General features: G+C 44.2%; 1 protein-coding gene across 1 annotated transcript in view; it reads left to right on the plus strand.

The window, feature by feature from the left end:
* Positions 1-22,437: 22,437 nt before the first annotated feature.
* Positions 22,438-26,879, plus strand: part of NF1 (neurofibromin 1) — a 234,514-nt gene continuing 230,072 nt past the window's right edge. The window contains exon 1 of the mRNA XM_080923198.1: positions 22,438-22,662. Coding sequence (XP_080779324.1) covers positions 22,603-22,662 — 60 coding nt within the window. The 5' untranslated portion in view covers positions 22,438-22,602. The remainder of the gene's footprint in view (positions 22,663-26,879) is intronic.

The raw sequence follows: 26,879 nt of genomic DNA on the forward strand, positions 1-26,879 counted from the left end.
TGAACAACTTTATTTTTTAAAAACAGATAAATGTACAAATTTTAAAAGCATTTTTGCATAAAAGTATATGAATACATTTTTTGTCAGTACTTGATTTTTTTTAAAGGTTTGATAGTATGCATTAAAATCTTACTAGTTACAATGAGCATAAAGTACATGTAAAACAAGATGTAACCTGAAAATAGTCAAAGTTTTCTTGGTGTGTAAAGATTAATTAAGCATAATAATTTTTTATTTTTATTTAATTTATTTATTTGGCCTTTGTTTTTCTTGAACTTCATATAGTCTGTGAGTTGTCTCTGGGGTGTTCAGAGCTTTCTGGGGTTAGTATCCAATTATCAGTGACTGCATATTATGTCTGTTCTTTTGTGACTGGGTTACCTCACTCAGGATGATATTCTCTAAATGCATTCATTTTCTTAAGAATTTCATAAAGTCATTGTTTCTGATAGCGGAGTAGTACTCCATTGTGTAAATATACCACAATTTTTGTATCCATTCAACTACTGAAGGACATCTGGGTTCTTTCCAGCTTCTGGCTATTATAAATAGGGCTGCTATGAACATTGTGGTGCATGTGCCTTTGTTGTATGTTGGAGCTTCTCTGGGGTATATGCCCAGAAGTGGGATAACTGGGTCTTCAGGTAGTACTATGTCCATTTTTCTGAGGAACTTCCAGACTGATTTCCAGAGTGGTTGTATTAGCTTGCAACCCCACCAACAGTGGAGAAGTGTTCCTCTTTCTCCGCATCCTCGCCAGCATCTGCTGTCATCTGAATTTTTGATCTTAGCCATTCTGGTTGGTGTGAGGTGGAATCTCAGGGTTGTTTTGATTTGCATTTCCATGATGACTAAGAATGTCAAGCACTTCCTTAGATGCTTTTCAGCCATTCGATATTCCTCAATTGAGAACTTTTTGTTTAGCTCTGTATCCCATTTTTTTTAGTAGGATTGTGTGATTCTCTGGTGTCTAACTTGTTGAGTTCTTTGTATACCTTGGATATTAGGCCTCTATCAGATGTGGAGTTGGTAAAGATCTTTTCCCATTCTGTTGGCTGCCATTTTGTTGTCTTGACAGCGTCCTTAGCCTTACAGAAACTGCAATCTCATTAAGTCCCATTCGTCGCTATTTGACCTTAGAGCAGGAGCCACTGGTGTTCTGTTCAGGAAATTTTCCCTGTGCCTATGTGTTCTAAGGTTTCCCCTACTTTCTCTTCTAATGGTTTCAGTGTACCTGGTTTAATGTAGAGTTCTTTGAATCACTTGGACTTGAGCTTTGTACAAGGAGATAAGAAAGGGTCTATTTTCATTCTTCTGCATGCTGAGTGCCAGTTGGACCAACACCATTTGTTGAATAGGCTGTCTCCCTTTATCCATTGAATGTTTACAGCTCATTTGTCAAAAATCAAGTGACCATATATGTGAGGGCTCATTTCTGGATCTCTATTCTATTCCATTGATCCACGTGCCTATCTCTGTACCAATACCATGCAGTTTTTAACACGATTGCCTTGTAATATAGTTTGGGTCAGGGATGGTGATTCTCGCAGATGTTTTCTTGTTGGGGATGGATTTTGCTATTCTAGGTCTTTTGTTATTCCAGATGAAATTGCACATTGTTCTTTTTAACTCTATGAAGAATTGGGTCGGAATTTTGATGGGGATTGCATTGAATCTTTAGCTTGCTTTTGGTAAGATGGCCATTTTTAAAATGTTGATCCTTCCAATCCATGAGCATGGGAGATCTTTCCATTTTCTGAGATCTTCCTTGATTTCCTTCTTCAGAGATTTGAAGTTCTTGTCATACAGATCCTTCACTTGCTTAGTTAGAGTCACACCAAGGTATTTCATATTGTTTGTGACTATTGTGAAGGGTATCTTTTCCCTAATTTCTTTCTCCACATGTTTGTCCTTTGAGTAGAGGAAGGCTACTGATTTGTTTGAATTAATTTTATATCCAGCCACTTTGCTGAACTTGTTTATCAGCTGTGGAAGTTCTCTGGTGGAATTTTTGGGGTCACTTACATACACTATCATGTCATCTGCAAACAGTGATGTTTTTACTTCTTCCTTTCCAATTTGTATCCCTTTGATTTTCTTTTGCTGTCTAATTGCTCCAATCAGGACTTCTAGTACTATGTTGAATAGGTAGGGGGAGAGTGGGCAACCTTGTCTAGTCCCTGATTTTAGTGGGATTGCTTCAAGTTTCTCACTGTTAAGTTTGATGTTGGCTATTGGTTTTCTGTATATTGCTTTTATTATGTTTAGGCATGGGCCTTGGATTCCTGTTCTTTCCAAGACTTTTAACATGAAGGGGTGTTGAATTTTGTCAAATGCTTTCTCAGCATCTAGTGAGAAGACCATGTGGGTTTTTTTTCTTTGAGTTTGTTTACATGTTGGATTACGTTGGGAGGCTTTTGATGACTGCTTCTATTTCTTTAGGTGTTATGGGATTATTTAGATGGTTTACCTGGTCCTGGTTTAACTTTAGTATCTGGGATCTGTCTAGGAATTCATCCATTTCCTCCAGATTTTCCAGCTTTGTTGAGTATAGGCTTTTGTAGTAGGATCTGATGACTTCTTGAATTTCCTCAGTTTCAGTTGTTATGTCTTCACTTTCCTTTCTGATTTTGTTAATTTGGATACTCTCTCTTTGCCCTCTAGTTAGTCTGGCTAAGGGTTTATCAATCTTGTTAATTTTTTCAAAGAACCATCTCTTGGTTTCGTTGATTCTTTGAATGGTTCTTTTGTTTCTATTTGGTCAATTTCTGCTCTGAGTTTGATTATTTCTTACCTACTACTCCTCTTGGGTGTATCTGCTTCCTTTTGTTCTAGAGCTTTCAACTGTGTTGTCAAGTTGCTAGTGTATGCTCTCTCCAGTTTCTTTTTGGAAGCACTCAGAGCTATGAGTTTTCCTCTCGGTACTGCTTTTTTACTGGTCTGTGTCCCTGGATCTCCACTCTTCCCGGTGACAAATGGCCTGAGCGTTTGGTCCACACCCACGGGCCTTCCGGGCAGAAACGGAGTCCCTACAGCAGAGTTCCTGCTCCCCTGAACCAATCAGGAGGGGGCCGTGCTTTCTGTGTGCCAGGCCTAGCCCTCTCTGTGCCCTGGCTACTGGCAGCACAGTCTCACCAGGCCTGTGTCTCTCTGGCTTTATCTTTAATACCTTAAAAGAACTTAAATCAAATTTCAACTTACTTCAAGTTACTGATTTTGCTGTCTGAAGTACACAGTGCTTGACAGAACAGGTGCAGCTGACACACTGGCAAAATGTGCAATTTGAAGGATTTCCAAGTGTACGGGATCACAAGATGGACTCAGTGAGCTATGGATGAGGGTACCACATGATGTGCTTGATTTCCAGATCTGTTGAATCCAGTAAAGGGAGAGGGGCAGCTTTTCTCAGCCTCCTCAAGGAAACACTCACAGAGTTTGCAAAAGCAATTTGCTCCTCTTTCACTTTCTGCCAGCAGCAAAGGGATTCTGCATGAGAGCCAAGGTCTCCGGGCGGGGAAAGGGCCTGAGCAACAATCTTAGCGAAACTGATTTCAGACTTTTGAGCTCTAGAAGGGCAGCGCTGTATATTTGTGTGGTTCTGAGTCACTAACTTTGTGGCGATCTGTTACAGCGTCAACAGGAAACTAATGTGCCACTTGACTAAACCATGAGCCGCTATTTGTGTGCTCCCTTTCAAAGACTGAAAATAAGAACACAGAGCACGTAACAGTGATTCCTGTCAGCTTAATGCCGTGGGAAGTTCCCAGGTCTGTTTTGAAATGAACGTTGCCTCTTACCAGAAGAATCTAAGGTGAAAATAAGGAAACAAGAAGAGATGTCAGCCGGCCACACTCAGAGAAAACACCAGAAGTCTTTGCAAGAAGAAATAACTAGACGTTATGACTTTAAATACAGTTGTGGAGTATTCACCAGAGAAGTCTGTTCGGACCTGTGTTTAAGCCAGTAGAAAGTCTTTGTTGGCCAGCAGACAAGTATGCTGGGTGTCCAAGATCCTTGTGTAGCACCAAGCCTTTCTCAGTATGAGCTTTTAAGCACAAAAAACATGTCTTGAGTTGACATACTTCAGTTAACAATGGCAGTTAGCAAGAAACAGGACTATGGAAGCCAAAAAGCAAGGCTGTTATATCTAGAGACAACTATGGACTTTCACGGACCAGGCCTTTGTTTTAGATCTGGCAGGTGGTACTGTCTGTGTGCTGAGTTTTACAGCCTGAACCGCACTTCCTTCATGGAGGCAGTCATGCTAAGGAATGGAGGCCTACTAAGATCTGGGGTCCTGTTACAGAACATCATGTCAGGTGTGGTGGCACACACATCTAACTTCGGCACTCCAGAGGCAGAAGCAGGTGGATCTCTATGATTTTGAGGCCAGCCTAGTCTATATAGTGAGTTCCAGGCTAGCCACTGAATACACAGGGAGACCCTATCTCGGGAAACAAAACAACAGACAAAAATGTCCTACTGGTACGGCCATCATCGAGAGTAGGTAAGGCTGTTAAAAAAGAAACGGCACTTGACACACATTCATTCTCCATTCGATCAGAGTTTGTGAACACATTCGTCTGCTGTCATGAGTCACTCTTTCTGGACATCTCTTTGTCAGGTGGAGTGCACCACTAGGCACCTTCCCAGAAGTGAGTACAACATCCTGAGCCGAGGACTTAAGCAAATACACTGGCTTTCTGGTATTCCTCACAGATGTTTACAGAGACTGCTGTTCTGTAAGAGTTAGAGGTTTGTTTGTTTGACATAGGGGGTCTCTGTGTCACCCTAGCTGTCCTAGAACTCACTCTGTAGACCAGGCTGACCGAAGACTCAGAGATCTGCTTGCCTCGGCCTCCTGATTAAACACAAGGCCTGAACAACCACACCTGGCTCTATGTGTAATTCCTAAAACTTAATCAGACTTTTTATTTTCTTTTTAGGATTTAATCTTAATTTTTTGAGTAACCATGGATGGCCCGGAACTCACAGAGATCTGCCTTTTCTGCTGCCTAAGTGCTCTACCATGACTGGCTTTATTTTTAATTTTCAATCTGTGTGTGTGTGTGAGTGTGTGTAAGTGTGTGTGTGTGTGTGTGAGAGTGTGTATGTGTGTGAGAGTGTGTGTGTGAGTGTGTGTAAGTGTGTGTGTGTGTGAGTGTGTGTGTGAGTGTGTGTGTGAGTGTGTGTGTGAGTGTGTGAGTGTGTGTGTGTAAGTGTGTGTGTGAGTGTGTGTGTGAGTGTGTGTGAGTGTGTGTAAGTGTGTGTGTGTGAGTGTGTGTGTGTGTGAGTGTGTGTGTTGAAGACAGATTAGATCCCCTGCAGCTGGAATTACGGGCAGCTGTGAGCCAACACTCATGGGTGCCAAGAGAGCAGTGTGCACTTTTAACTGCTGAGCCATCTTTCCTACTTAGTTTTGAATTTTTTTTTTTTTACCCAGACAGGGTCTTTATTTATCCCTAGATGTCCTGAAACTGTCTATGTAGACCAGGCTAGATCTTTTATTTTCTTTTAACCACTTCTTTTTATTTTATTATTATTGTCTTTTGGTACTTTCAGAAAGGGTCTCTCCATATATTCCTGGCTGTCCTGGAACTCTCTCTGTAGGCCAAATTAGCTCTTTTATTTTCTTTTAAATATGTCTTTCTCTTTATATTATATTATATTATCTTTTTGTTTATTCTTCTTCTTGTTATTATTACAGACATACTGGGCCATGCTGAGTGTTTCTTCTTTGACTTACATGTAACTTTCCAGTGGTCTTCGGGCTAACACGCCAGCTAAGGAACAACCCCAGTTGTTTTTTTTTTTAATTTTATTTTTATTTCATGTGTATGGGTGTCTTGCTTGCATGTATAGAAGTGGGCCATGTGTGTCAAAAGAGGGCACTGGATCCCCAAGAACTGGAGTTACAGATGGTTGTGGGAACTAACCTGGGTCTTCTGTAAGAGCTATCAATTTTTTATTTAAAAATATCTTTATTAATTTTATGTGTGACTTTTATTTTATGCATGTTCACCTGCATGTATGTATGTATGTATGTATGTATGTGAACACACATGCTTGCCTGGTGACAGTAGAGGTCAGAAGAGTGTGTTGGGTTCTTAAAACTTTAGCTAAGGATGGTTGTGACCTGCCACGAGGGTGCTGGGAACTAAACAATCGTTCTTAACCATTGAGCCATCTCTCTCTCAAAGATTTAAAAACTAGATTTATTTATTTTATCTTACGTGTAAATGTTTTATGTGTATGTTCGTCATATAAGGGCTTGGTCTGAAGAGGGCATCAGATTTCCTGGTATTGAAACAACAGATGTTTGTAAGCCACCATGTGGGTATTGGGAATCGAACCCTGGTCCTCTGCAAGAGCAACAAGTATTCTTAACTGCTGAGCTATCTCTCCAGGCCACTGTTTTGTTGTTGTTGTTTTTAATACATGCCTTTCTTCATTCCTTGTAGCCTGGAGATAGTTAATAAAGAAAGCCTTATTACTGTAATTAGAAGAATTATTCTGATAATTACTGCATTGGTCTTTTTGGTAATGGCGAGTTTGTAGTTGCGGATGACAGGACTCACTGCTGTGACTTCTGGCAGTGAAGGTTATGGCTCCACTGTTGGCAGTTGACAGGACTGCCTGCAGTGCCTAGAGGACAGGCTAATATTCTACACAGCGGTTTTTCCCATGGGGGAAAATGCAACACAACCAGTAGGAGGCAGATTCTCATGGAATCCCATGGCTACTGCTTACCAGTTGGTACCTCCGTCCTGGGGGCTGGGGATCAACCTTCTAAAGTTCTCATACTAACCCAGTGGTGATGAGTTGTTCAGTTCCCCCTGCGTGTGGCTGCCACTGCATCTCAGTCACTTTCTGTTCCCCAGATTCCATGTTCTGCATATGCTGGGTCACGTGTAGCATCTGTAACTCTAGTTCTAGGTAATCTGATACCCGCTTCTGGCCTTCATGGGCACTAGCCACACATGTGGTGTGCATACGTGCAAGTTGGCAAACCACCCATCACATACAATTTTAAAATTATATTTGTTTTAATTCCCCCCCCTCGTGTGTGTGTGTGTGTGTGTGTGTGTGTATGTATGTATGTATGTATGTGTATGTATGTATGTATGTATGTGTGCTGGAGGGGACCCACAGAGAGAAGAAAGGTGTTTATAATCCCTCTAGCCCTATGGTAAGCACTTTTATCCACTGAGCCATCTCCTAGTCCCCAGGGTATTAGCTAGTTTTCAGTCCTTCTGGAAGGTCTATCTTGACTAGGTGATCTGTGTTTCCTAAATTCCTGGAAGATTCTGCCAAAACCTTGGGGCTTTCTTTTTAACCCGGAAAGAGAAATTAGATATTGTGAATATGGATGTGTGTGTATGTGGGTTGTCTGACAGGTCCTAGGTTAGTACCTTTTGTGTCCAATCTAAGGTGATAGGTCCCAACGAGAGGATGTGTGCCACATGGAAAAAGTCGACTGGAAGACTTTACCCTTGAAGAGAATGGAAAGAAGCTTACCATTCTATCTCCAATCCAGGTTTCTTTGGGATGCTTCATCGGAAGGGACAGAATACTTTACAGGGCTAATCCTGACTGCAGGCAAAACGTGAATGAATTTCCTCTCCTCATTTCTAGGCACAGCCAGCCAGACAAGACAGGGCCTGTAGTCTTTCTCAACGGTCCAGCTGTGTTTTCTGTCTGAAGGCCCAGGGGCAAGTGTAATTAACATTCCAAGGTGTAGATCATTTCCCCACCACAGAAGGAAGCCCTTAGCATCCTTCCGTGATCCGAAATCCTCCCGGTGAATCACAGGCAGCACACATCAACGGTGTGCAGGAAGATCTTCAGTGTTTTAACTCCAGCATTCCGCAGGGAAGGAGCCTATTTAGTTACGGAGTGGAGACACACTGAAAGGAGCACCTGACTCGGGGGGCCTCCCACCTCTTGTTCTAAATTAGAATCCCCAAAACCAGATCCTCTCCAGTCGTGCTTTAACTTCATTCGAAACCTGTATCATCCTGTTGAATCTGGGCCCACAGGAAATAGGGCTCTCCAGGAATTCGATCCAGACACAGTACCTGGCTTGATTCGATTTCCTGAGCTAGTGCGTTTTCTTGTTTGCATGCAGAACAATGTGTTTTAAAATGTAATGTGCAAACCACAGCAGGTATGCAATAAGTATTAAATGATATATGAATTTGTTTGTTTGTTTACAGTTTTACTATGCAGTCTGGCTTCAAACTCCTAGGTTACAGGTCTGAGCTACCTCTGGTTTTGGTACTGGGGATTGAGCTCCTGGCTTGGCCCAGGCTAGGTTCTCACTTCTCTCCTGGGCTGTGTATGTGTCTCTAGCTATATGAGACATTCTGATCCAGTTACCTCTATGTTCTTACTGGGTTTCCATTTTCCTGGACCAGTGACTGACTGGAACATAGTTTCTTCTTTTATTCTAGGCTGCCCCATTCTACTGCTTTAGGGGAGCAGGATGAGAAGACCAGAGAGCCATCTATCTCCTGGTCCAACCTTGGATACTTCAAAGGGAGCTCCATCCCCCTCTCCCACCCCCTTGTGGATAAGTCTGATGACCAGAGTTATAGTTCCCAGGACCCACTTGGTGGGAGGAGAGAAATGGACTCTTGTAAATTGTCCTCAATTTGCATATCTGTCCGGCATGTACATGCCCTACCCACCCCATAAAATAAATCGATAAAATGTAATAAACTTTGAAAAAAAATTCCAAGTTGTTTTTATACCAGTAACCCTAACAAGAAATCCATTTCATGCACAGTCTCTGAATAGAATGCTTACCTCACTAATAAGCCTTATTTTAAGAGATTTATAACTCATAACTTGAGGAATCCTCAAAATAGCATAATGAACTACGTGCTATCATTGTCTGTTATTCAGATGAGGAAACCTAGGCACATAAAGGTTACATCATCTGTCAGAGTCCCTTAGCTGGGGAGGAACAGATTTTCTATTCAAAGCCGGGACTGTCTAAGGGCAGTGGCTAGCCCTCCAGCCGAGGTATAGAGGCAGTGCCAAGAGGAAGGAGGTTGATGAAGGATGAGATTTGCACAGAGAAAGTTGAAGAAGGGCCAACACCGCAAGTCTTCAGTATTCTGTTTTGTTTGCTGAGCCTTTGTCTACACACTGTAGCCTATGCTGACCTTGAATGTGCCACACTGACTGCTGGGAAATTGCAGGCTATGTGTGCCACCTCCAGCGGGCAAGCCATTCATTTTTTCCTTTAGGAAATGAGAAGTGTTAGGGTAGAGCCCTGGCTTGCCCAGAATTCACTATGCAGACCTTATTGGTTTCAATCTCACAGAGATCCACCCGATTCTGCCCTGGAGTGCTGGGATTAAAGGTGTATGCCATCATTCCCAGTCCATTTAAAAATATAAAATATATTTTTGACATTTTTGTTTGCTTTTATGTTTTTTTGTTTGTTTTGAAGCAAGGTTACTCTTTGTAGTCCTGGCTGTCCTGGAGCTTGCTATGTAAACAAAGTTGGCCTTGAACTCAAGGAGGTCTGCTTATCTGTGCCTTGCAAGAGCTGGAATTAAAGGTATGCACCACCTCCCCCAGCTTATTTTAACTTTTAAAAAAATGTATGTTTATGGGCTGGAGAGATGGCTCGGTGGTTAAGAGCACTGACTATTCTTCCAGAAGTCCTGAGTTCAAATCCCATCAATCACATGGTGGCTCACAACCATCTGTAATGAGATCTGATGCCCTCTTCTGGTGTGTCTGAAGACAGCTACAGTGTACTTATAATAAATAAATCTTTTTAAAAATGTATGTTTATGCTACATGTGTACAGTTGCTTGTGGAGGCCAAAAGAGGGTGCTCTGGAGCTGGAGTTAAGGTTGTGACCTGTCTCATATGGGTGCTGAGACCCCGACTCTGGTCCTCGGCAAGAACAGGGACCATTCTCTCTCTCTTTAGATTTTATTTTATGTGTATGATTACACTGTAGCTGTCTTCAGACACACCAGAAGAGGGCATCTGATCCCATTACAGATGGTTGTGAGCCACCATGCGGTTGCTGGGAATTGAACTCAGGACCTCTGGAAGAGCAGCCAGTGCTCTTAACCGCTGAGCCACCTCTCCAGCCTATTCTCTCTCTTTTTAATTTTAATTTTATTTACATGCATGAGTGTTTTGCCTCATGTACATACATGTACCTGGTGCCTGAGGAGGCCGGAAGAAGACAACAAAATTACAGACTGTTGTAAGCAGTCATGAGGGAGAGCGGCCAGTTCCTCGATGAGCCACCTCTCCGGCCCTCCAAGCCTTAAGGCTAGCAAACAGTTGTTACATTTTCTCGTGGCTGCTGGACTGTTGATGCCTTATTTGTTGATTTGCTCTGAACCTACCCTCCTATCTGTGACATTTGAGGCAGAGCTTCCACAGCTCTGGTTCTTAGAGAAAGCGATTCTCACAGGTGCCCCATCTCTCTCCATCCCCCCCACTCCCCACCCCCCCTCCCGATCTTTATCATCTTGTTTATAAAGGCCTGCACCTGAGTCTTTTCTTTGGGATTCTGCCCTAGGGCTTCGAGAGCAGTAGTTTCCCCTCCAGCACAGAGTCTGCAAGTGCCTGAGAATTTAAATCCTTCAAGAGTGACTTGTAGGAAAAGAGCAAGCATTAGAAGCTCCATGACTTAGGTTGAAAAAGACTTGGGTGAGCTTCTTATACCACGGTCTCCTGCGGGGTCCTCCAGAGGTCAACATTGGTATCTTGAAGAACACCTCATTTTTTTGAGGCTGAACCTGGAGATGATTGGTTTAGCAGAATTGGCTAGGCAGCAAGTACTAGAGAGCTCTCCAGGGGACAGCCACCACCACACATGCCAGGGTGTGATGATGATGATGATGATGATGATGATGATGATGATGATGATGATGCATTTACTTGTTGTACTGGCTAATTTTTATGTCAGCTTGACACCAGCAAGCCATTTTGGAATCGGAAACCTCAACTGAGAAAAAAAAAAAAAAAAAAAAAAAAAAAAAAAAAAAAAAAAAAACCGCCCTCACTAAATTGGCCTGTGGGCAAGCCTGTGGTACTTTTTCTTGATTGACAATTGATGTGGGAAGACCCAGCTCACTGTGGGCAGTACTACCCGTGGGTTGGTGGTTTGGGTTGCTGTACGAAAGCAGTCGAGCAAGTCCCGAGGAACAAGTCACTCAGCAGCGCTCCCTATGGCCTCCAGTTCCTGCCTCTGGGTTCTTGTCCTGAGTTCCTGGCCTGACTCCCAGGATGATGGACGGCATGCAGCAGTAAGAGAAATAACCCTTTCCCCCACAACTTGCTGTTGGTCATGGTGTTTTATCATAGCAATGACATGTACCTATTTATGTATTTGTGTGAGCTCTCGCACACAACAGTGAGAGATCAGAGAACAAACTTTACGAGTTATTTCTCTCTTTCAACCATGTGTGCCTTTCCTGAAGCAGATGGCTAGCCCTGTGCCGGGGTTTAATTAATTAATTAATTGAAGCATTTTATATATAGGAATTTTTTGTCCACATGTACATCCACACACCAGAAGATGGCATTGGGTTTCATTACGGATAGCCGTAAGTCACCATTTTGTTGCTGGGGATTGAACTTAAGTTACACAGAACAAGGACCACTCTATTCTGTTAAGCATGAATATCCAGACCCAAGGATATAGAAGCCCTAACTACACCCATGAATGCTATGTCATATAAAGACGGAGAGACATAAGAAACTGCTACAGGAGGGTCTCGAGAGTGGAAGGAGAAATCACTTATTTGCTTCTTTGGGGTTGTCTTTATTTTGGGTGTAGGAATTGAACTCGGAAACTTACACATGCATAACACACACACCACCCACCAAGTCATCTCTTGCCCACAATTGCCAGGTTCTTTGTCTAGAAGCAAAGCTGTGCAACTGAGGGGAAGGGTCTGTTTGGACTGTTTAGTGAAAGTACTTACATAATTCTCCTTAGCACCGTTGTAATGAGATGCTGTAAGAACCTTGGGTTAGGTCAGGCATGGTACTCAGGAGCCGAAACAGGAGGACTGACAGATGTCTGTCTGAGTCATCTTGGGCTACATCGTGAGTTGCAGGCTAGATGTGGCTACAGAATAAGACCTTGTCAGAACAAAGCTAAAACAAACAAACAAAAAACCCCAACAACTTCCATGACCGCTGGGAAGGGGTACAAAGAGAAATGAGATGGAATATTAGTCCTCCGCCTGTTACCTAGGCCTGAAAGAATTCTCTCCTTTTGCCTTTTCCTTAAATCCCACCTTTTCTCCATCTCTAAACTTGCTCTGCCCACTCCAGTCCTTCCTCCCCTGACCCTTTAAGCACGTGGTCATCTTGTCCCCAGCTCTCTCTTACTAAGCTTCGAACTCTGCAGATAGCAAACAACAGGCATGCTGTAATAAATCCTTTGATTGATTAATCAAAAGGGAGCAGCTGAAAACGATTCGTTACAAGCTAATTGTTATCAACGCCTGGTTACCAAACTCTACTATGTGGCCTCATCCCTGTGTAGTTTCCCATCTAGGCTTTGAAGCAACTGAGAAAAAGCTGTCCTTCCTCCAACTGTTCTAGTGGTGGGGGGAGGTGTTTCCTCTTCAGTCTTTAATGACATAGAGCATAGATATTCCTTTCAGAGAACTCTGATTCTATCATTTATTTCTCCCTTCCTTTCTTCCTGAATGCCGTTGCAGCTTCAGATGTACATGAGATGTACTGTAGCTGGATCTTGTTGTAAGTCAAGAGGTGGGGCCTTGTTATATTTCCTGAGCAGGTCTGAGACACTGGACTCAAGTGACTTTTCTGCCTCAGCCTTCCATGTAGCTTGCCCAGCTTTATAGCTGTGCCTCAAATGTCTCCCAAAAGTCCACATGCTAAAGGACTGTCCACAGGCAACACTACTGGGATGCGACAGAGCCTTTACTAGATGGGGCCTGGTGGGAGGTCTTTAGGTTATTGGGTCCCTGAGCTAGGAAAATACACGACTCCAGCTCTTTCCCATCTCTGATTCCAGACTGGTGAAGAGAGCAGCTTTGCTCTGCCATGTGGGTGGTGTGCTGAATATTCAGGTAAGAAATGATTTAAGCATTTGCATCACTCCTTGGGAGCTGTTGTCTCATTGTGGCTAACCTCTTTCCTTAGAAACGGCTCCTGGTTGGCTGTTCCTATTAACAGTGGTGGATGGAGGCTATGGTCAGAGGAAGAGGAGGCAGCCAGCTCTTCATCACAGATGCTGCTTCTCGGGTGGCCTCGTTGTTCCCAGGCTCAGAATGCACAGAATTGCGGTGCTGTCCGGTCTGTTGCCTCTCACATGAAAGGGACAGGGGAAAGGACAAGGGACTCCATGGATCCTCAGCCTCAGACGCTGCTGAGCCTGAGTCCTTGACAGTTCCCCACTTCCCTGGAGAAAAGGCAGAAGTTGGCTGATGAGATATGGCCTGAGTCCTGCTGAGTTGCCCAGTCTGAAGGGAGAAATGACCGAACAGAACAAATTCTTTCTTTTGGTTCCCAGAAACATCCAAAGTTTCCCCAAAGTTGTACAGGTTCTCAAGTGGGAAGCTGAAGACCAGATTGTAGGAGAAACCTCTAGCCTTGTTCTATCAAAACTCCACTCGTGGCTGTTTTCCTCAGGACTCTTGAGAACCAAATTCAATAATTTCATTTCTGCTCTCAAGACCTGCTACCCTCCCAGCTGAACCACGATGCCCATCAGACTGAGCTTCTCCATCTGCACAGGTCGGGTGGTACAGCGGAAGGACAAGAGCCACCTCTTCTGATCACAGGTCAAGAGAGAACGGCCTAGAAGAGGGCTGCCTAAGGCCTGGGGGCCACATTCACAAGGCATGACGGCCGCCCTCTGCAGAGACTGTGACCCATTCGCAGCCACCTAAACTTTGGAAAGCCATGTGCCCTTGCGTTAGAAGGAACTGGCTGGGCGGAAATATTTGGGTAGCAACATATGAAACATGTCAATGAAGCAGACAGGATGGGTAGAGTTTCAAGCTGGTCCAGCAGAGCAGGGAGGAGATTGCCAGGGATGGAGCCATTGTGGGAAAAGCTCTGGAGGTCTGACTGAAAGTCTGGAACTCATTGCTTCTAGCCCATGTACAAAAAATGACTGTTACCCAAGTCCAAAACCACTGCTACGTCCTAGCAGGGGTCTCAGAAAAGCCAACATTTTTTTTTTAACCATATTCACCAGTGAAGACGCAGGTTTATCTTTGGCTTCAAACACATGCATCTTTTTTATCATGTCAAGTTCTTGGTCTCAGCATCTGCAGTTTATCTAAACAGACTGGGAGCATGTGGGAAGGATATTAGGGGTTACAGCATAGGTGGAGAGTCTGGATTTATAGATGGTCATAAGCTGCTATGTGGGTGCTGAGAGCTCAATTCAGATGCTCTGAAGGAGCAGAAAATTCTCTCAGGGACTGAGCCACCTCTCCAGGGCCAGCCACACAGTGAGTCTGAAGCCATGAGGCATACTAAGACTCAAAGGGGCTGGAGGTTGACTTGATAGTGCAGAATGAGGCAAGCATCTGAGTTGGAAGCCATCCTGGTCTACATAGTGAGAAGCTTGACAGAAGGCAGACACAAAAGAGACATCCACTCTCTTCTCCATTTCTAAGACTTGAGGCTTGACCTAACCATGCCTGAATGCCTCCACCACCTGTGGGAGTATTTGCCACTCTGGACCCCTCTGCATCCTCATCCAGACCGCCTGCCTTCTCCAGACAAGCTCCTCCCGACCAGGGGCTGTTTGTTTCAAGGTTGTATCTACAGCTTCCGGGGATCCCGTGTCTCTGGCCCCACCTCCTTCAGCACCTGCTCTCAGACACAAATACCCACACACAGACACATCATTAAAAATCAAAATAAGTCTTGAAGTAAGAAAGAATAAAAAAAAAAATCAACCACACAGCTGTGTTGTGGATAGTGAATCAGATGGCTTTCCTACGTTCTTGTTCATAATAATACATAAATACCAAGTGTGTCCATGGGTTGCCGGTGAAGAGGCTCCTCCCAGGAGGACTTCCTTCTGCAGCATTTGCCACATGCAAGTTTCCCCTTTGGTCATCTGGCTGAGATCCTTTTGGCAGTAGGAAGCCATACTTGTGGAAATACTTGTGGAAAATGCTAGTGTTCGTGCAACATAACACCAGCTCGCTTAAAACAGGCAGCTTCCGCACAAAGCAGGCCAGCATCTCTGCGTGTGTTCCACTGAACTAGCCCTCCAGGGATGCTCCTCAGGAAAGGGGCTATGGTCAGTAAGTGTGGCAAGTGGCTCTATCTGGCTTGTATATCAGCTTCTAGAAAGCTCTGGTAACTAGAACCATTAAACCAACATACTAGAAGAGAAAACATGAGGGATGACACCTCTGGCCTGGAACTCTGATGACAGTTGCAGCTATTTATTTAAAAATATATATTTATTTTATGCAAGTGTTTTGACTGCATGTATGTTTATGCGCCATGTGTATTGCCTGGTACCCTTAGAGGACAACAGAGCACATTAGTGTCCCTGGGAATGGAGTTACATGTGGTTGTGGACTGCCATGTTAGTTCTGGTAATTGATCCTAAACCCTCTACAAGAGCAGCCAGGGATCTTAACCAGAAACCATCTCTCCAAACTCTATTTCTCTTTTGTCTTTCTTTTAAAAAATATATCTTTGTACATATTTTTATTTTGTGTGTATTGGTGTTTTGCCTACATGTGCATCTGTGTGGGGATACTGTATCCTTTCAAACTGGAGTTGTGACCTGCCATCTGGGTGCTGAGAATTGAACCTGGTTTTCTGGAAGAGAAGCTGGTGCTCTTAACCTCTGAGCCATCATCTCTCCAGGCCTTCCTTCCTTCTTTCCTTTCTTTCTTTCTTCCTTCCTTCCTTCCTTCCTTCCTTCCTTCCTTCCTTCCTTTCTTTTGAACTGAAAGTGGTGGTATACACCTTTAACTCCACCTCTCCAGATGCAGGAGGATCTTTAAAAGTAGAAGGCTAAGAAAAAAAAAAAGGTCAAGGCTAACCTGGTTTACATAGTAATATCTCCAGGCCAGCCAGGGAGACGTAGTGAATCTGTCTTCAAACCTTCTCATTGTATTCTTTCATAACTTAATGTGTCTTGATTATATCTACTTCACCATCCTGCGCCCTCACAAGCCCCCCCCCATGTGCCACTCCCACCTTCATGCCCTCTTCTTCTCTCCAACCCACTAAGTCCAATTAGTTCTGTGGGGCAGCTGTTTCTCAGGTAAGTGAATCATCTTTGGCTCAAACTTCACTCCTGTGTAAGAGTCCCAAATGCTAAGAGCAAGCTCATGATCCTAGGATATTTCTAAGCAAAGCCAAGTTCCCCATGTCTGATAGCTGTTTTAGAACTAAAACCTGAGAGTAGTTTAAAGGAGGGGGACCTTGAAAAACTCAGGACAGATTTCTCTAGTCCTTGTGGGCAGATACAGGTTCAATAACAGAACCATGGTAAGTTTCCCAAAGAGATCCATCTCTGTATTTAATTGCCTTCATTTAGCTTAACCTGTCTCAAAGGCATGCAGCTTTGTCTGCAGAGCGAGTTCCGAGATGGCCAGGGAACTGAGGAGATAACTTGGTGAGTAAAAGGTTTACAACCCAAGTGTGAGGATCCCCCACACCTACATAAAACCCTGGCACATGGAGCTGGAGAGATGGCTCAGTGGTTGAGAGCACTGACTGCTCTTCTAGAGGTAACCTGAGCTCCAGGTCCAGGGTCAGTATCACCCCCGAGAAAGGATGAGGCTCCTAAAAGCTTCTTTTAGCTTTACCTGGAGATGTTGGGTTCTTAGCAGGAAGGAGGATAAAGAGCAAATGATAAAAACTGCATGCCGCACGCCATGTCTGGCAGGCTGGGTACCTAGTAGAATTAGTTGCTAGATAAGTGTCGTGAGTAGGGGCTCCACTGATCTGTGCTGCTCATTTCTGCTGTCCCCTCAAGATAGCCACGTCCTTTGTTTTGAGACAGGGTTTCCTATATCACAGCTTGGCTTCAAATTTCCTATGTAATTAAGGATGGCCCTAAATTCCTGATCCTCCTGCCTCCATCTTCTGAGAACTAGGATTATAGGCTTGTACTGTCATGCCCAGCAGCAGGCTAGTTTTGGAAATGTATGCTTTTGGTTGGGATGGACATCAACGGGTTCAGGGACCTCCACTTGACATTTCCTACTATGACAGTTTTTGTCTCATAGGCCAAAGGATGGTTATGGTGACTCTATCAGCAACTAAATATGCCTACCTTACTTCTACAAGCAGGGAGGACCAGTGGGCACTTTGTTTCATTGACTGGCTAGGAATCCAAATTTAAGTTGTTGAGTTCTGGAAGTTGGCCTGGATTGAGAAATGGTGCATGTGGCTATTTCTCAGAGGGAGCTTCTCTCAGTCTCTCCTCCCTCTGTTTGTGGGTTTTGAAAATTATGTAGTGGACCTGATTGGTTGCCCAACTCTGTTTCTACCAGTGTCCTATTTACTATGTGCATAGCTCTCTGGGAGTCTGGCCCACTTTAATCTTGACACCTAAAATAATGCTACTTAATCTAGAATACTGTGAAGCCTGCCACTCCTGACTGACTCTAATGCTGTCTGTCAGCAGCCCTGGTCTACAGAGAAGAACCACCACAAAGTTCTCAGCACGCTGCACCGCTCCAGCTTAGGAAAGAAGGCAGAACAGTGCCCGCTGGAGAGGTGCGTTGTATGCCTACTCTAGCATTCTGACCTTCTGAGTCTTTCGTTGTTCTGTTTTGTTGAGTCTTGTATTTAGCTGCAGCTGGTTTCATACTCACTATGTATTCTAGGCTACCAGCAACTCACAATCCTCCTGCCTGAGCATCTGAGTCCCGCAATACATGTGGCTGCTTCCCTGTGTCTATGTCTCTCTTATTCTGTTGTTTTTCTATTTTGCTGAGCACAGGCCATTGCTTTCTCTAAGCTTCCCAGAACCATCCTAGTAACCCATTAGCCCCATTTCCTGGGGGCCTGGCCAGGATGTAGATCCCACAGTACAGGAATGTTCTTATAGCAATAAACTCTGTTTGCTTAATATTATGTTTTCTCCTCTCCCAAACCAATTTGGGCACCTGATTCTATGCACACACACACACACACACACACACACACACACACACACACAAATGGCTGGCTTTATCTTCTTTAATATACTGATTGCCTTTCTTCCATTAAGGGTTCTAACATTTCCTTGGTGGGGTTATTTTGTGGCTTGACCTTAGTTATTAGTCTGGTAGGCAAGTGAAAGGTGTTGGCAGATTCTGAGAAGTGCTTCTTTTGTCTTGCAAGGTAGATACACCTATGGGTGAGAGATGATGAAGCAATAAACAGCCTTTAATGCAGAAGAAAGAGACACTTGTACAACTTTGGAGTATTCAAGGTAACACAGGTTTTTAAGAGTTGTAAATGCATGGAAAAAGATGACCTGCTGCACATGTCCCACTTCCACATCTGCTAGGCCAGACCTTGGCCCAGCAGACTTTCTAGACCTGAGAATTGTTTTTGGAGTTTGACTGCTCTTATAATTAAGCCCTGGTCTTATACTTAGCTTTAACTTTCACCCTTAGCCTTTGGTAGTTAATCACTATAAGACTTTGTCTTTCTCTATGGCATAGATTTACTGCATCCACAGCTACATAATTTTATCTGCATATTTTGCTGTCCTGAGACAGGGAGGCAGGGTCTCACTAGCTCAGGTTGGTTTTGAACTCATCACCATCCTACCTCCATCTTCCAAGTGCACAGGTTACAGGTATATGTCCTATTCTTGTCCTTAAGTTACCATTTCCCCTACATTAAAAAAAGCCTGCTAGATCATACCTACTAGTACATTCTTCCATTGGTATTATATTTCTATCTTCTCTTAAAAATTAATTTATGTGTATGCATGTGAGTTTGTACATGTCAGGGCCCACAAGGTTATGGGGTCCTTACTGGGTACTTATAGGGTAATTCAGCTCCACTATATCAGACTCCTTTCATGACACCTGTTGTCCTTGGGATCAGCATCATGCAGTACAAAGGGAGTAGTACTGAAGAGAAATAGAACTGAATAAAGTGTAGTCATTGCAAAAGCTTCAGCCAGCCAGTTTCTTGGGAGCTGATCTGATCAGGGGTGCTCTGGAATCAAGAGAGCCTTCAGAGTGGTCCTGCTCTGAACTCACATTTAGTTTGAGAAAGGCTTTCCTGGAAGTGCTATAATATGGCATGCAGAAGCTTTCCTCACCAGAGGGCAATCTCTGGACTGAGATTCAGCTGAGGGCTCCTGGCTCCTAAGCATCCCAGCAGCTAGGAAAGAAGTGTCTTAGCTCAGAAGAGCCTGTGCTGTTTGGTATGCAGGGCTAGATGGATGGGGAGGCGCTGTGCCCATAGAAATAGGGAGAGGGTAGAATTAATACCTTGAGACTTTGAACAAGATCCTTGAGGGGCTGGGGAGATGGCTCAGTGGTTAAAAGCACTGGCTGCTCCCCAGAGGACTTGGGTTTGATTCCCAGTACCCATAGGGTGGCTTATAACTGACTGTAACTCCTGTTCCAGGGAATCTGATGCCCTCGTCTGGCCCTCTTAGGCACTGCACACTCATGGTGCTTCGATATACAGGCAAACAAAACAGTTAAAAAAAAAAAACTTAAAAAATAATTGAATATTTTTATCTTAATGAAGAAGGGGATGAATGAGGGAGATATACATTTAAACTGTATTGAACACTTACATAATCTCTAATACTCACTGTTGACAGTGCAGAAGAGGGGACGTGAGGATATAAATCAAATTTTACTCTACTCAAAAGTGTATGCCTTCTGCCAACTAGACTACGGCTAGTCCACTCGGTTTCCATGAGCTAAATTCAGACAGCTAACTTACTTTGGCTGTAAAACATTGAGAAATGTGATTTGGCTGTCACAGTGTAAAAACTAGAAATGTCTATGCATAAGTTTGGATTTTTTGGCTTCCCTTAACTAGCTGGAAGTTCTAGAAACATGAGGTCAACATCCCTGCATGGCATCAATTGTCTGGAGATGAGTGATATCTGCCCTTTAAAAACGGGTGGGTGTGGGTAGGGATACTCCTTAATCAGGCATCACCTTTTCTGATGGTAGGTTTAGACTCCCTACCATACCACTATGCATGGATTAGCAAAGTTTATGGTGTGGAATGGGCTGATAGATACTTAATATTGGTTTACAAGAACTGACTGAGTTCATTAGAGAGGAGGCTGGGTGAAGGCTAGAACCTCCATCTGCAATGAGAGGCTTGGGTTGCAAGGGAGAAAATAGAACTCTGTACACATGCACAGAAAGATGAATTAATGATCCAGTGGCTGGAGCCTGAGCAAAGAAAGAAGAGCAAGAAGCCAGCACTTAAGGTTAGAGAGTAATGGCGACAATCAGGAAGGAACCAGACAAGGAGAGGAATGAGACAGAGGGTATTTAGCAATGGAATGCTGATGGAGGGAAGGGAACACAGGGCTCAGCCACATCTAAGTTTCTAAGATGAAGATAAAATGCCAGGACAAAGAGGAGCTAACCAGAGGCAGTATGAAAAAGGGAAAGGGAGGTGGTGGTTCTAGATGTTTAGCAGTGAAGTAGACATGTTGGGACGCTATTTGGGGCTATGTGCTATGAGTAAGGGCCTTTTCCAGGGTCCTGGATGAAGAAAAGCATAGAAGGCTTTTTAATATTCATTAATTTGTCTTCACCACTGTCATCATCTCTGACATCATCTAAAGAAATCAGTATCCATGTTGCAGCTTCAAGAAGGGATCGGCAAAATGACCAATCTCTGCCCTTTCGTTTTAGTGGAACGAAGCACTAACTTAATATGCATTTTGGAACGTCACTAACCTATCAGACTTGAGACTTCTCTTACAGACATATCACTTTGTACGTGGGCTAATAGCTCTGTGAATTTTCTGTGGTGAAGTGAAAACCGTGGTTTTGTTTCGTCTTATCAGATGTTGGTATCTTTCTGTGTGGCTAATGGTTGATGACTACAGGGTACTCTTTAGTTTGTTTTTGAGACAAGGCCACACTATGGAGCAGTGGTTGACTCACAAAGATTTATTTGCCTCTAATAAAAGTGAGCATCTCCACATCCTGACTAACACATTTTAACCCTGACCTAAGAAACGTGCATTGAAGAAAACTCATTTCAAAGTCCAGTGTTAGAGCACCTTCTCCTCCCCATCCACTGAGTAGAGTTTCACTGTGTAGCCCTGTTTGGCCTGGAAATCCCCAAGTAGAACAGGCTAGCCGCAAGCAAACTACCTTTTGGACTTTATCCTCTTTTGTAAGACTGCACAGCCAATTCCACTAAGTCCTTCGAATTCTGGTACTGGGCATTGGGAAGGCCCTTGTTTTTGGACAGCCACCCTTCTCGATTGTTCTTAAAGCCAAACCATTTTGGTACTTATCAGCTCTTGGGCATATCCTGGACCCTCCAGTACTCTATTCATCAGATAGGTAAGGCTACTAAGCTCTACTGGAAAGGTTTGCTTGAAAGACTGAAATATATAAATATTAGGCCCTTTAAGGGTCTTTACAGTGTGGTGAATTAGCCTTCAATCTGAATTAAGAACCGTGCAAAAGTTTTATTAGCTTGGTTGTCTGTCAGTTTAGTAGAGGAATTTCAGGTCACTGGATCTTGCTTTGGAAATTTAACCGACCTTAAAAAAAAAAAATCACGGAATCTCTCATGGCCTTCCTTTTACCCGGTTTCAGCAGCCTTCAGAAGTCCCATCAATGCGTGGCGGCGTGTGTCTTATATTTTTAAGAGAAGAAAGCGGAGAGGGACTGAATACAGCCTCCCGGAGGAATCAGTGGCGGAGATCAGCGGTCTGAGAGAAAGCCTAGCCTCAGGACACCCTAACTTCTAACCCTAGGAGCAATCCAAGCCAGGAGGCCAGAGGGGGAAGGGCTGTTGGAGGCGACGGTGGCGATGACAGCCGATGCACCGGAGTCGGCTCAGATTCTCTGGCCAGAGCCCCGCGCCAGTTTAGGTGAGGAGACCCGCGGCAGTGAGGGACGCGCGCCTCCGGGCCCGGAGGAGTTAGGTGACGTCACCTCCAGGAGGACTCGCTTTTTCATTAATGAAACCGGCCGGCGCGGGCGCATGCGCAGCAGGCCCCTTCCCTCTCGCTTCCCCCTCCCCTTTCCCAGCCGCGCTCTCAATCTAGAGCTTGCTTGCTCTCCCTCTCCCCGAGCCGTGGAAAGGATCCCACTTCCGGTGGGGTGTCATGGCGGCGTCTCGGACTGTGATGGCTGAGGGGAGACGGCGCTAGTGGGGAGAGCCACCCACAGGCGCCCTCCCCTCCCCGGGTTCCCCTCCCCACCCCTCCCCCAGCCTCCTCGCCAACGCCCCCTTCCCCTGTCCCCCTCCCGGCGGGCCGCGCGGGCCCCTGTCCCCACCCCCGTGGGAACGCTAGCTGCCCGCACTCTTCAGCCGCTCGGCTCGCCGCTGCCCTCACCACCGCGCCGGCCGCCCGCCCTCCGGCGGGCCCCGGACACCAGCCCACCCGGCCCTCTGCCGCCCCCGGGTCGCGGGGAGGACATGGCCGCACACAGGCCGGTGGAATGGGTCCAGGCCGTGGTCAGCCGCTTCGACGAGCAGGTAACGGGCCGCGGCGGGCAGGAGGTGGGAGCGGGTGGGGGTGGGGACGCGGTGGGTGAGGGGAGGAAGGAACGGCTGCGTCTTGGGCTGCCGGGGGCTCCGCAGGCCGAGGAAGGGCCAAGGAGGGGGGACGCGAGGGGTGGCCCGGGGATTCGGCTGTGAGCCGGGTCTCTCCTTCCCTCCTAAACCGGGGGGTGGGGCCTTGCCCGTGACCAGCCCTCCATCCCCTTTATCCCAGCCCTTCCGCTTGCTCTTGGTGCGGGGATGAGTGACCTAGGGGCGCTTTCAGGGGCACTCCATCTGGATTTAATCGTTCTCCCTTACTCTCCCCTTTTAAAAGGAAGGTAGTAATACTAGTTAGGGGTTCCCTCTTTCCTGAACTCCCACCACCCTCATTAACTAGGGTTAAGCGAAGGAACCCTGGTCTGTTTGTGTGTACATCCTCAGTAGGAGCAAGATAATATCCTGCCCCACCCCCATTTTCTGTAGCTGTCCCTTCCCTTAGGGGCTGGAGTAGGGAAAGCACTGGTTTTCTTACTTTTCTGCTCCGGGCGTCAGCTTGCCTGGAGGCTCCCAACTGATGTTCACACCAGCATCCGAGATAGCCACAAGGTTGCCTTTTGCTTTTGCTGTCTGCAGGGGAAACCGTGGTTCTGAAATGACACCCTCCTCCTTTTCTTTCCTTGATGATCACACCCCCTCTCCAGTCCCTGCTTGCCAGCAGTCCGGGGATGAATCTTGGCTTTCTAAGTGAGACTCCAGAAGTAAGGGGAGAAGGGTGAAAGGAAAGGGAATCTGGGCTACAGACTCAGCAGCAGAGACAGACAGCTAGGATGTGGTCCTAGGGCCAATAATTGTGCTCATGGTTTGTTGTTCTTTTGACTTGTTTTTTGACGATTCACAAGAGAACTTTCATTGAGACTACTTGGGATGGAGGGAAAAGCTTTGTAGTTTAGGAAGGTTAGTTTTTATTCGCCAAATTTTCCACACATAAACTCTAAGGCCCATGAATAGGCAATCCACAGGTAACATAGCCTTTTGCCCATGAGAATTAGGTTAAGTTTATGCTGTTGTAGATAGTTGGGGTTGGTTTAAAAGATGGTTGTTTTTTGTTGTTGTTCTGCCAAGGGCATCCTCCAATGAGAGAATTGTTTAGAATTGAACTACCCTGTTCTTTTGTTTATTGGGTTTAATCACAAAACTGATTATGGGAGTTGACAGATAGGGGAAGGGTTTCTTCTTTAATGACCAGCAGACATTGTTTTAAATAGGACTTAATCTTTTGACCTATCTGACAGATTGGGGAATAGACAGAGGAAGTCTGCACAGAGGACATTGGGGAACCTACACAGAGCTGAATGTGGTGATATATGACTTTTATCCCAGCACATGGGAATCAGAGACAGGTAGATTTCTGTGAGTTTGAGACCAACCTGGTCTATATATTAAATGCCAGGATGCCAAAATTACTCAGAGAGATTCTGTCTCTATCCCGTCTCCCCCCCAAAAATGTAAACCCTACATAGATAAAATTTCATAGCTGACAGAGACTTCAAAGAGTTAGTTCATTCATCCTGTTTCCAGGATGCCTTTAGACCAAAAGGCATCTAGTAATCCATTTGATGAAGTAAATATTACAGTGTAATAGGTCGAATTACAGAGCATTAGATTTAAGTAGATCATTAAGTAGAGTGTTAGATTCTAAACTTGATAGGAAAGACTTGCTGTGCAGAACTCAAAAAAAAAAAAAAAAGGATTTAAGGGGCTAAAGAGATGGGTTTAGCAGTTAAAAGCACTTGTTGCTGGTGCAGAGGACCTGGGCTTGGTTTCCAGCTTCATACAGTGTTCACAGTGTAGTTCAACATCATCTGTAACTCCACTTCCAAGAGAGATAATGCCCCTATTCCAAATTTTGGCACTAGGCAAGCATGTAGTGCACATAAATGCAAACAAAACACTGATACACATAAAATTAAATAAATAAAATTTAAAAGAGATTTAAAATGTTCATAGACCAGTGTCTCTCAGCCCATGGGCTGTGACTCTTGGGATCGACAGAGCCTTCTACAAGCGCCACCTAGGACTATTGTAAAGCACAGAGATTTCCATTATGATTCATAACAGCAGCAAAATTATGATGTAGCAATGAAATAATTTTATGGCTGGGGGGGGTCACCATAACATGATGAACATATTAAAAGTTTCAGCATCAGGAAGCTTGAGAACCAGTGCTGTAGACAAACCAAAACTGAACTCACAAAGAGCATAATCTTAATGGAGGGTTGAGAATGATTCACCTTACAATTTTTCCTGATTTTAGAAAAAGATTCTATTTTTATTTATATACACACATGCACACATATAATCTCACACACACCCACACACTTACACTCTTACATGCACTCACACACACTAATACATACTCTCTCATAAGCTCACAGATACACACACTCACATATATACACACATATACACTCATATACTCACACGTACATACACTTACACTCTCAAATACACTCACGAGTACACACACACACACACACACACATACACACTCACTCCCTCACTTCCTCCCTCATTCAGTCACACACTGTGGCAACCTGAAAAGTGCCAGATCACTTGGATCTGGAGTTACAGGCAGTTACATGTTGCCTGACATGGGTGCTGGGAACAAAACTTGGAAGAACAGCAAGTGCCTTTAACAGCTAAGCCCTCTCTCAGCCCCAACTTTTGCTAGGTTTTAAAAGTTAGATTCAAATGTTCTCTTTTCTTTTCTTTTTTTTTTTTTTTGCAGCTTAGGCTATTGTGGATTTTGCTGAATAGTTGAGGATGACCTTGAACTGATACTCTCCTGTCACTGCCTCCTCAGTGCTGGGATAACATGCATTTGCTACTGTTGTGTCTGCCCTTCTCCTTTAGTTCTTACCTTAGGTCTCTAGACATATTTTCATATAAGAAAAAGAAAGTGCTCTGAATTTTAAAAGTAGAATGATTAATGGCTTAATACCATATATTGTTTATATATGTTATAGGATCAGACTCATTACCATCTTTTAAAAGTTAAGGATATTAGTTTTTAAAATGCCATTTTGTTGTAATTAAGAGAAAGATGCATAAAATAAATTATTCAGCACAGTGTTTTCTTACAAGCTTAAGAAATGTTGTAATAAGCATCTGGTCACTTCTTGACGCAGGCAAAACAACTATAGACAAGAGAAAACTGAAAGCTTTAAAAAGTTGAAATAACTATGATTCTCCTATACAAATGCCAGGACATAGTAAGCTCTTTTTATCTGAGGTAAACGTAAAACCTGGCTGGCCGCAGTGGCCCATGGGCCACAGTGGCACATAACTTCAGTCCCCACACGGACTCTGAATGTGAGGCCAGCCAGAGTTGTATTTGGAGTTCCAGAGCAGTCAAGACATTTGAGTTTTGATTTTGAGTTGCAAAATAGGGTTTTCAAGGCTTACCTTCAGAAATTTTTGTTAATTTATTATAGAAGTAATAAATGTTCAGTACAAATTAATGTTCACCTAAAATATTTTTCTAATTTTTATGTGTGTAGTAACCTTAGAGGTCAGAAGAGGGTGTTGGATCTGTTGGACTTGAGGTTTTAGGTAGGTATGAGTTTCCACTTGGGTACTGGAAACCAAACTCTAGGGCTCTAAAAGAGCCATAGCAGTCTTAAGCATTGAGCCATTTCTCCAGCCCCACTCCCATTCAAGTTTATCTAACTGTTGAAGGGTTCCCCCCCCTCTTGTTTTTTGCTTTTAGTGAAAAACTGACAGAGGCTAAATGGCATAACAGATCCAGAGAGCCTTCATGTGACATGTATCAAGTACTAGATAATTAGGGAATGCCTTTTCTAAGCATCTCATATACGTTGTTTTAATAACCCATTAAGTGTAGTTAGAAGAGTTTACTATTATGTTTTTCTTTTGAGGCAAGGTTTCACTATGTAGTTCGGACTGTTCTGGTGCATGCCTTTAGTTTCAGCACTCAGAGGCAGAGGTAGATAATCTTTATGAGTTGGACGCCATTCTGGTCCACAAAGTAAGGTCCAGGACAGCCATGGTGGTTATATGGAGAAACCCTGTCTTGAAAAAAAATTTTTTTTTAGTTATGTATATGTATGTGAGTGTGTGAGCCACCTGACTTGGGTGCTTGGAATTGAACTCAGGTCCTTGAGAAGAACATATATATACTCTTAACCACT

Source organism: Micromys minutus (assembly GCF_963924665.1).
Source record: "Micromys minutus genome assembly, chromosome: 10".
Classification (NCBI taxonomy): Eukaryota; Metazoa; Chordata; class Mammalia; order Rodentia; family Muridae; genus Micromys; species Micromys minutus.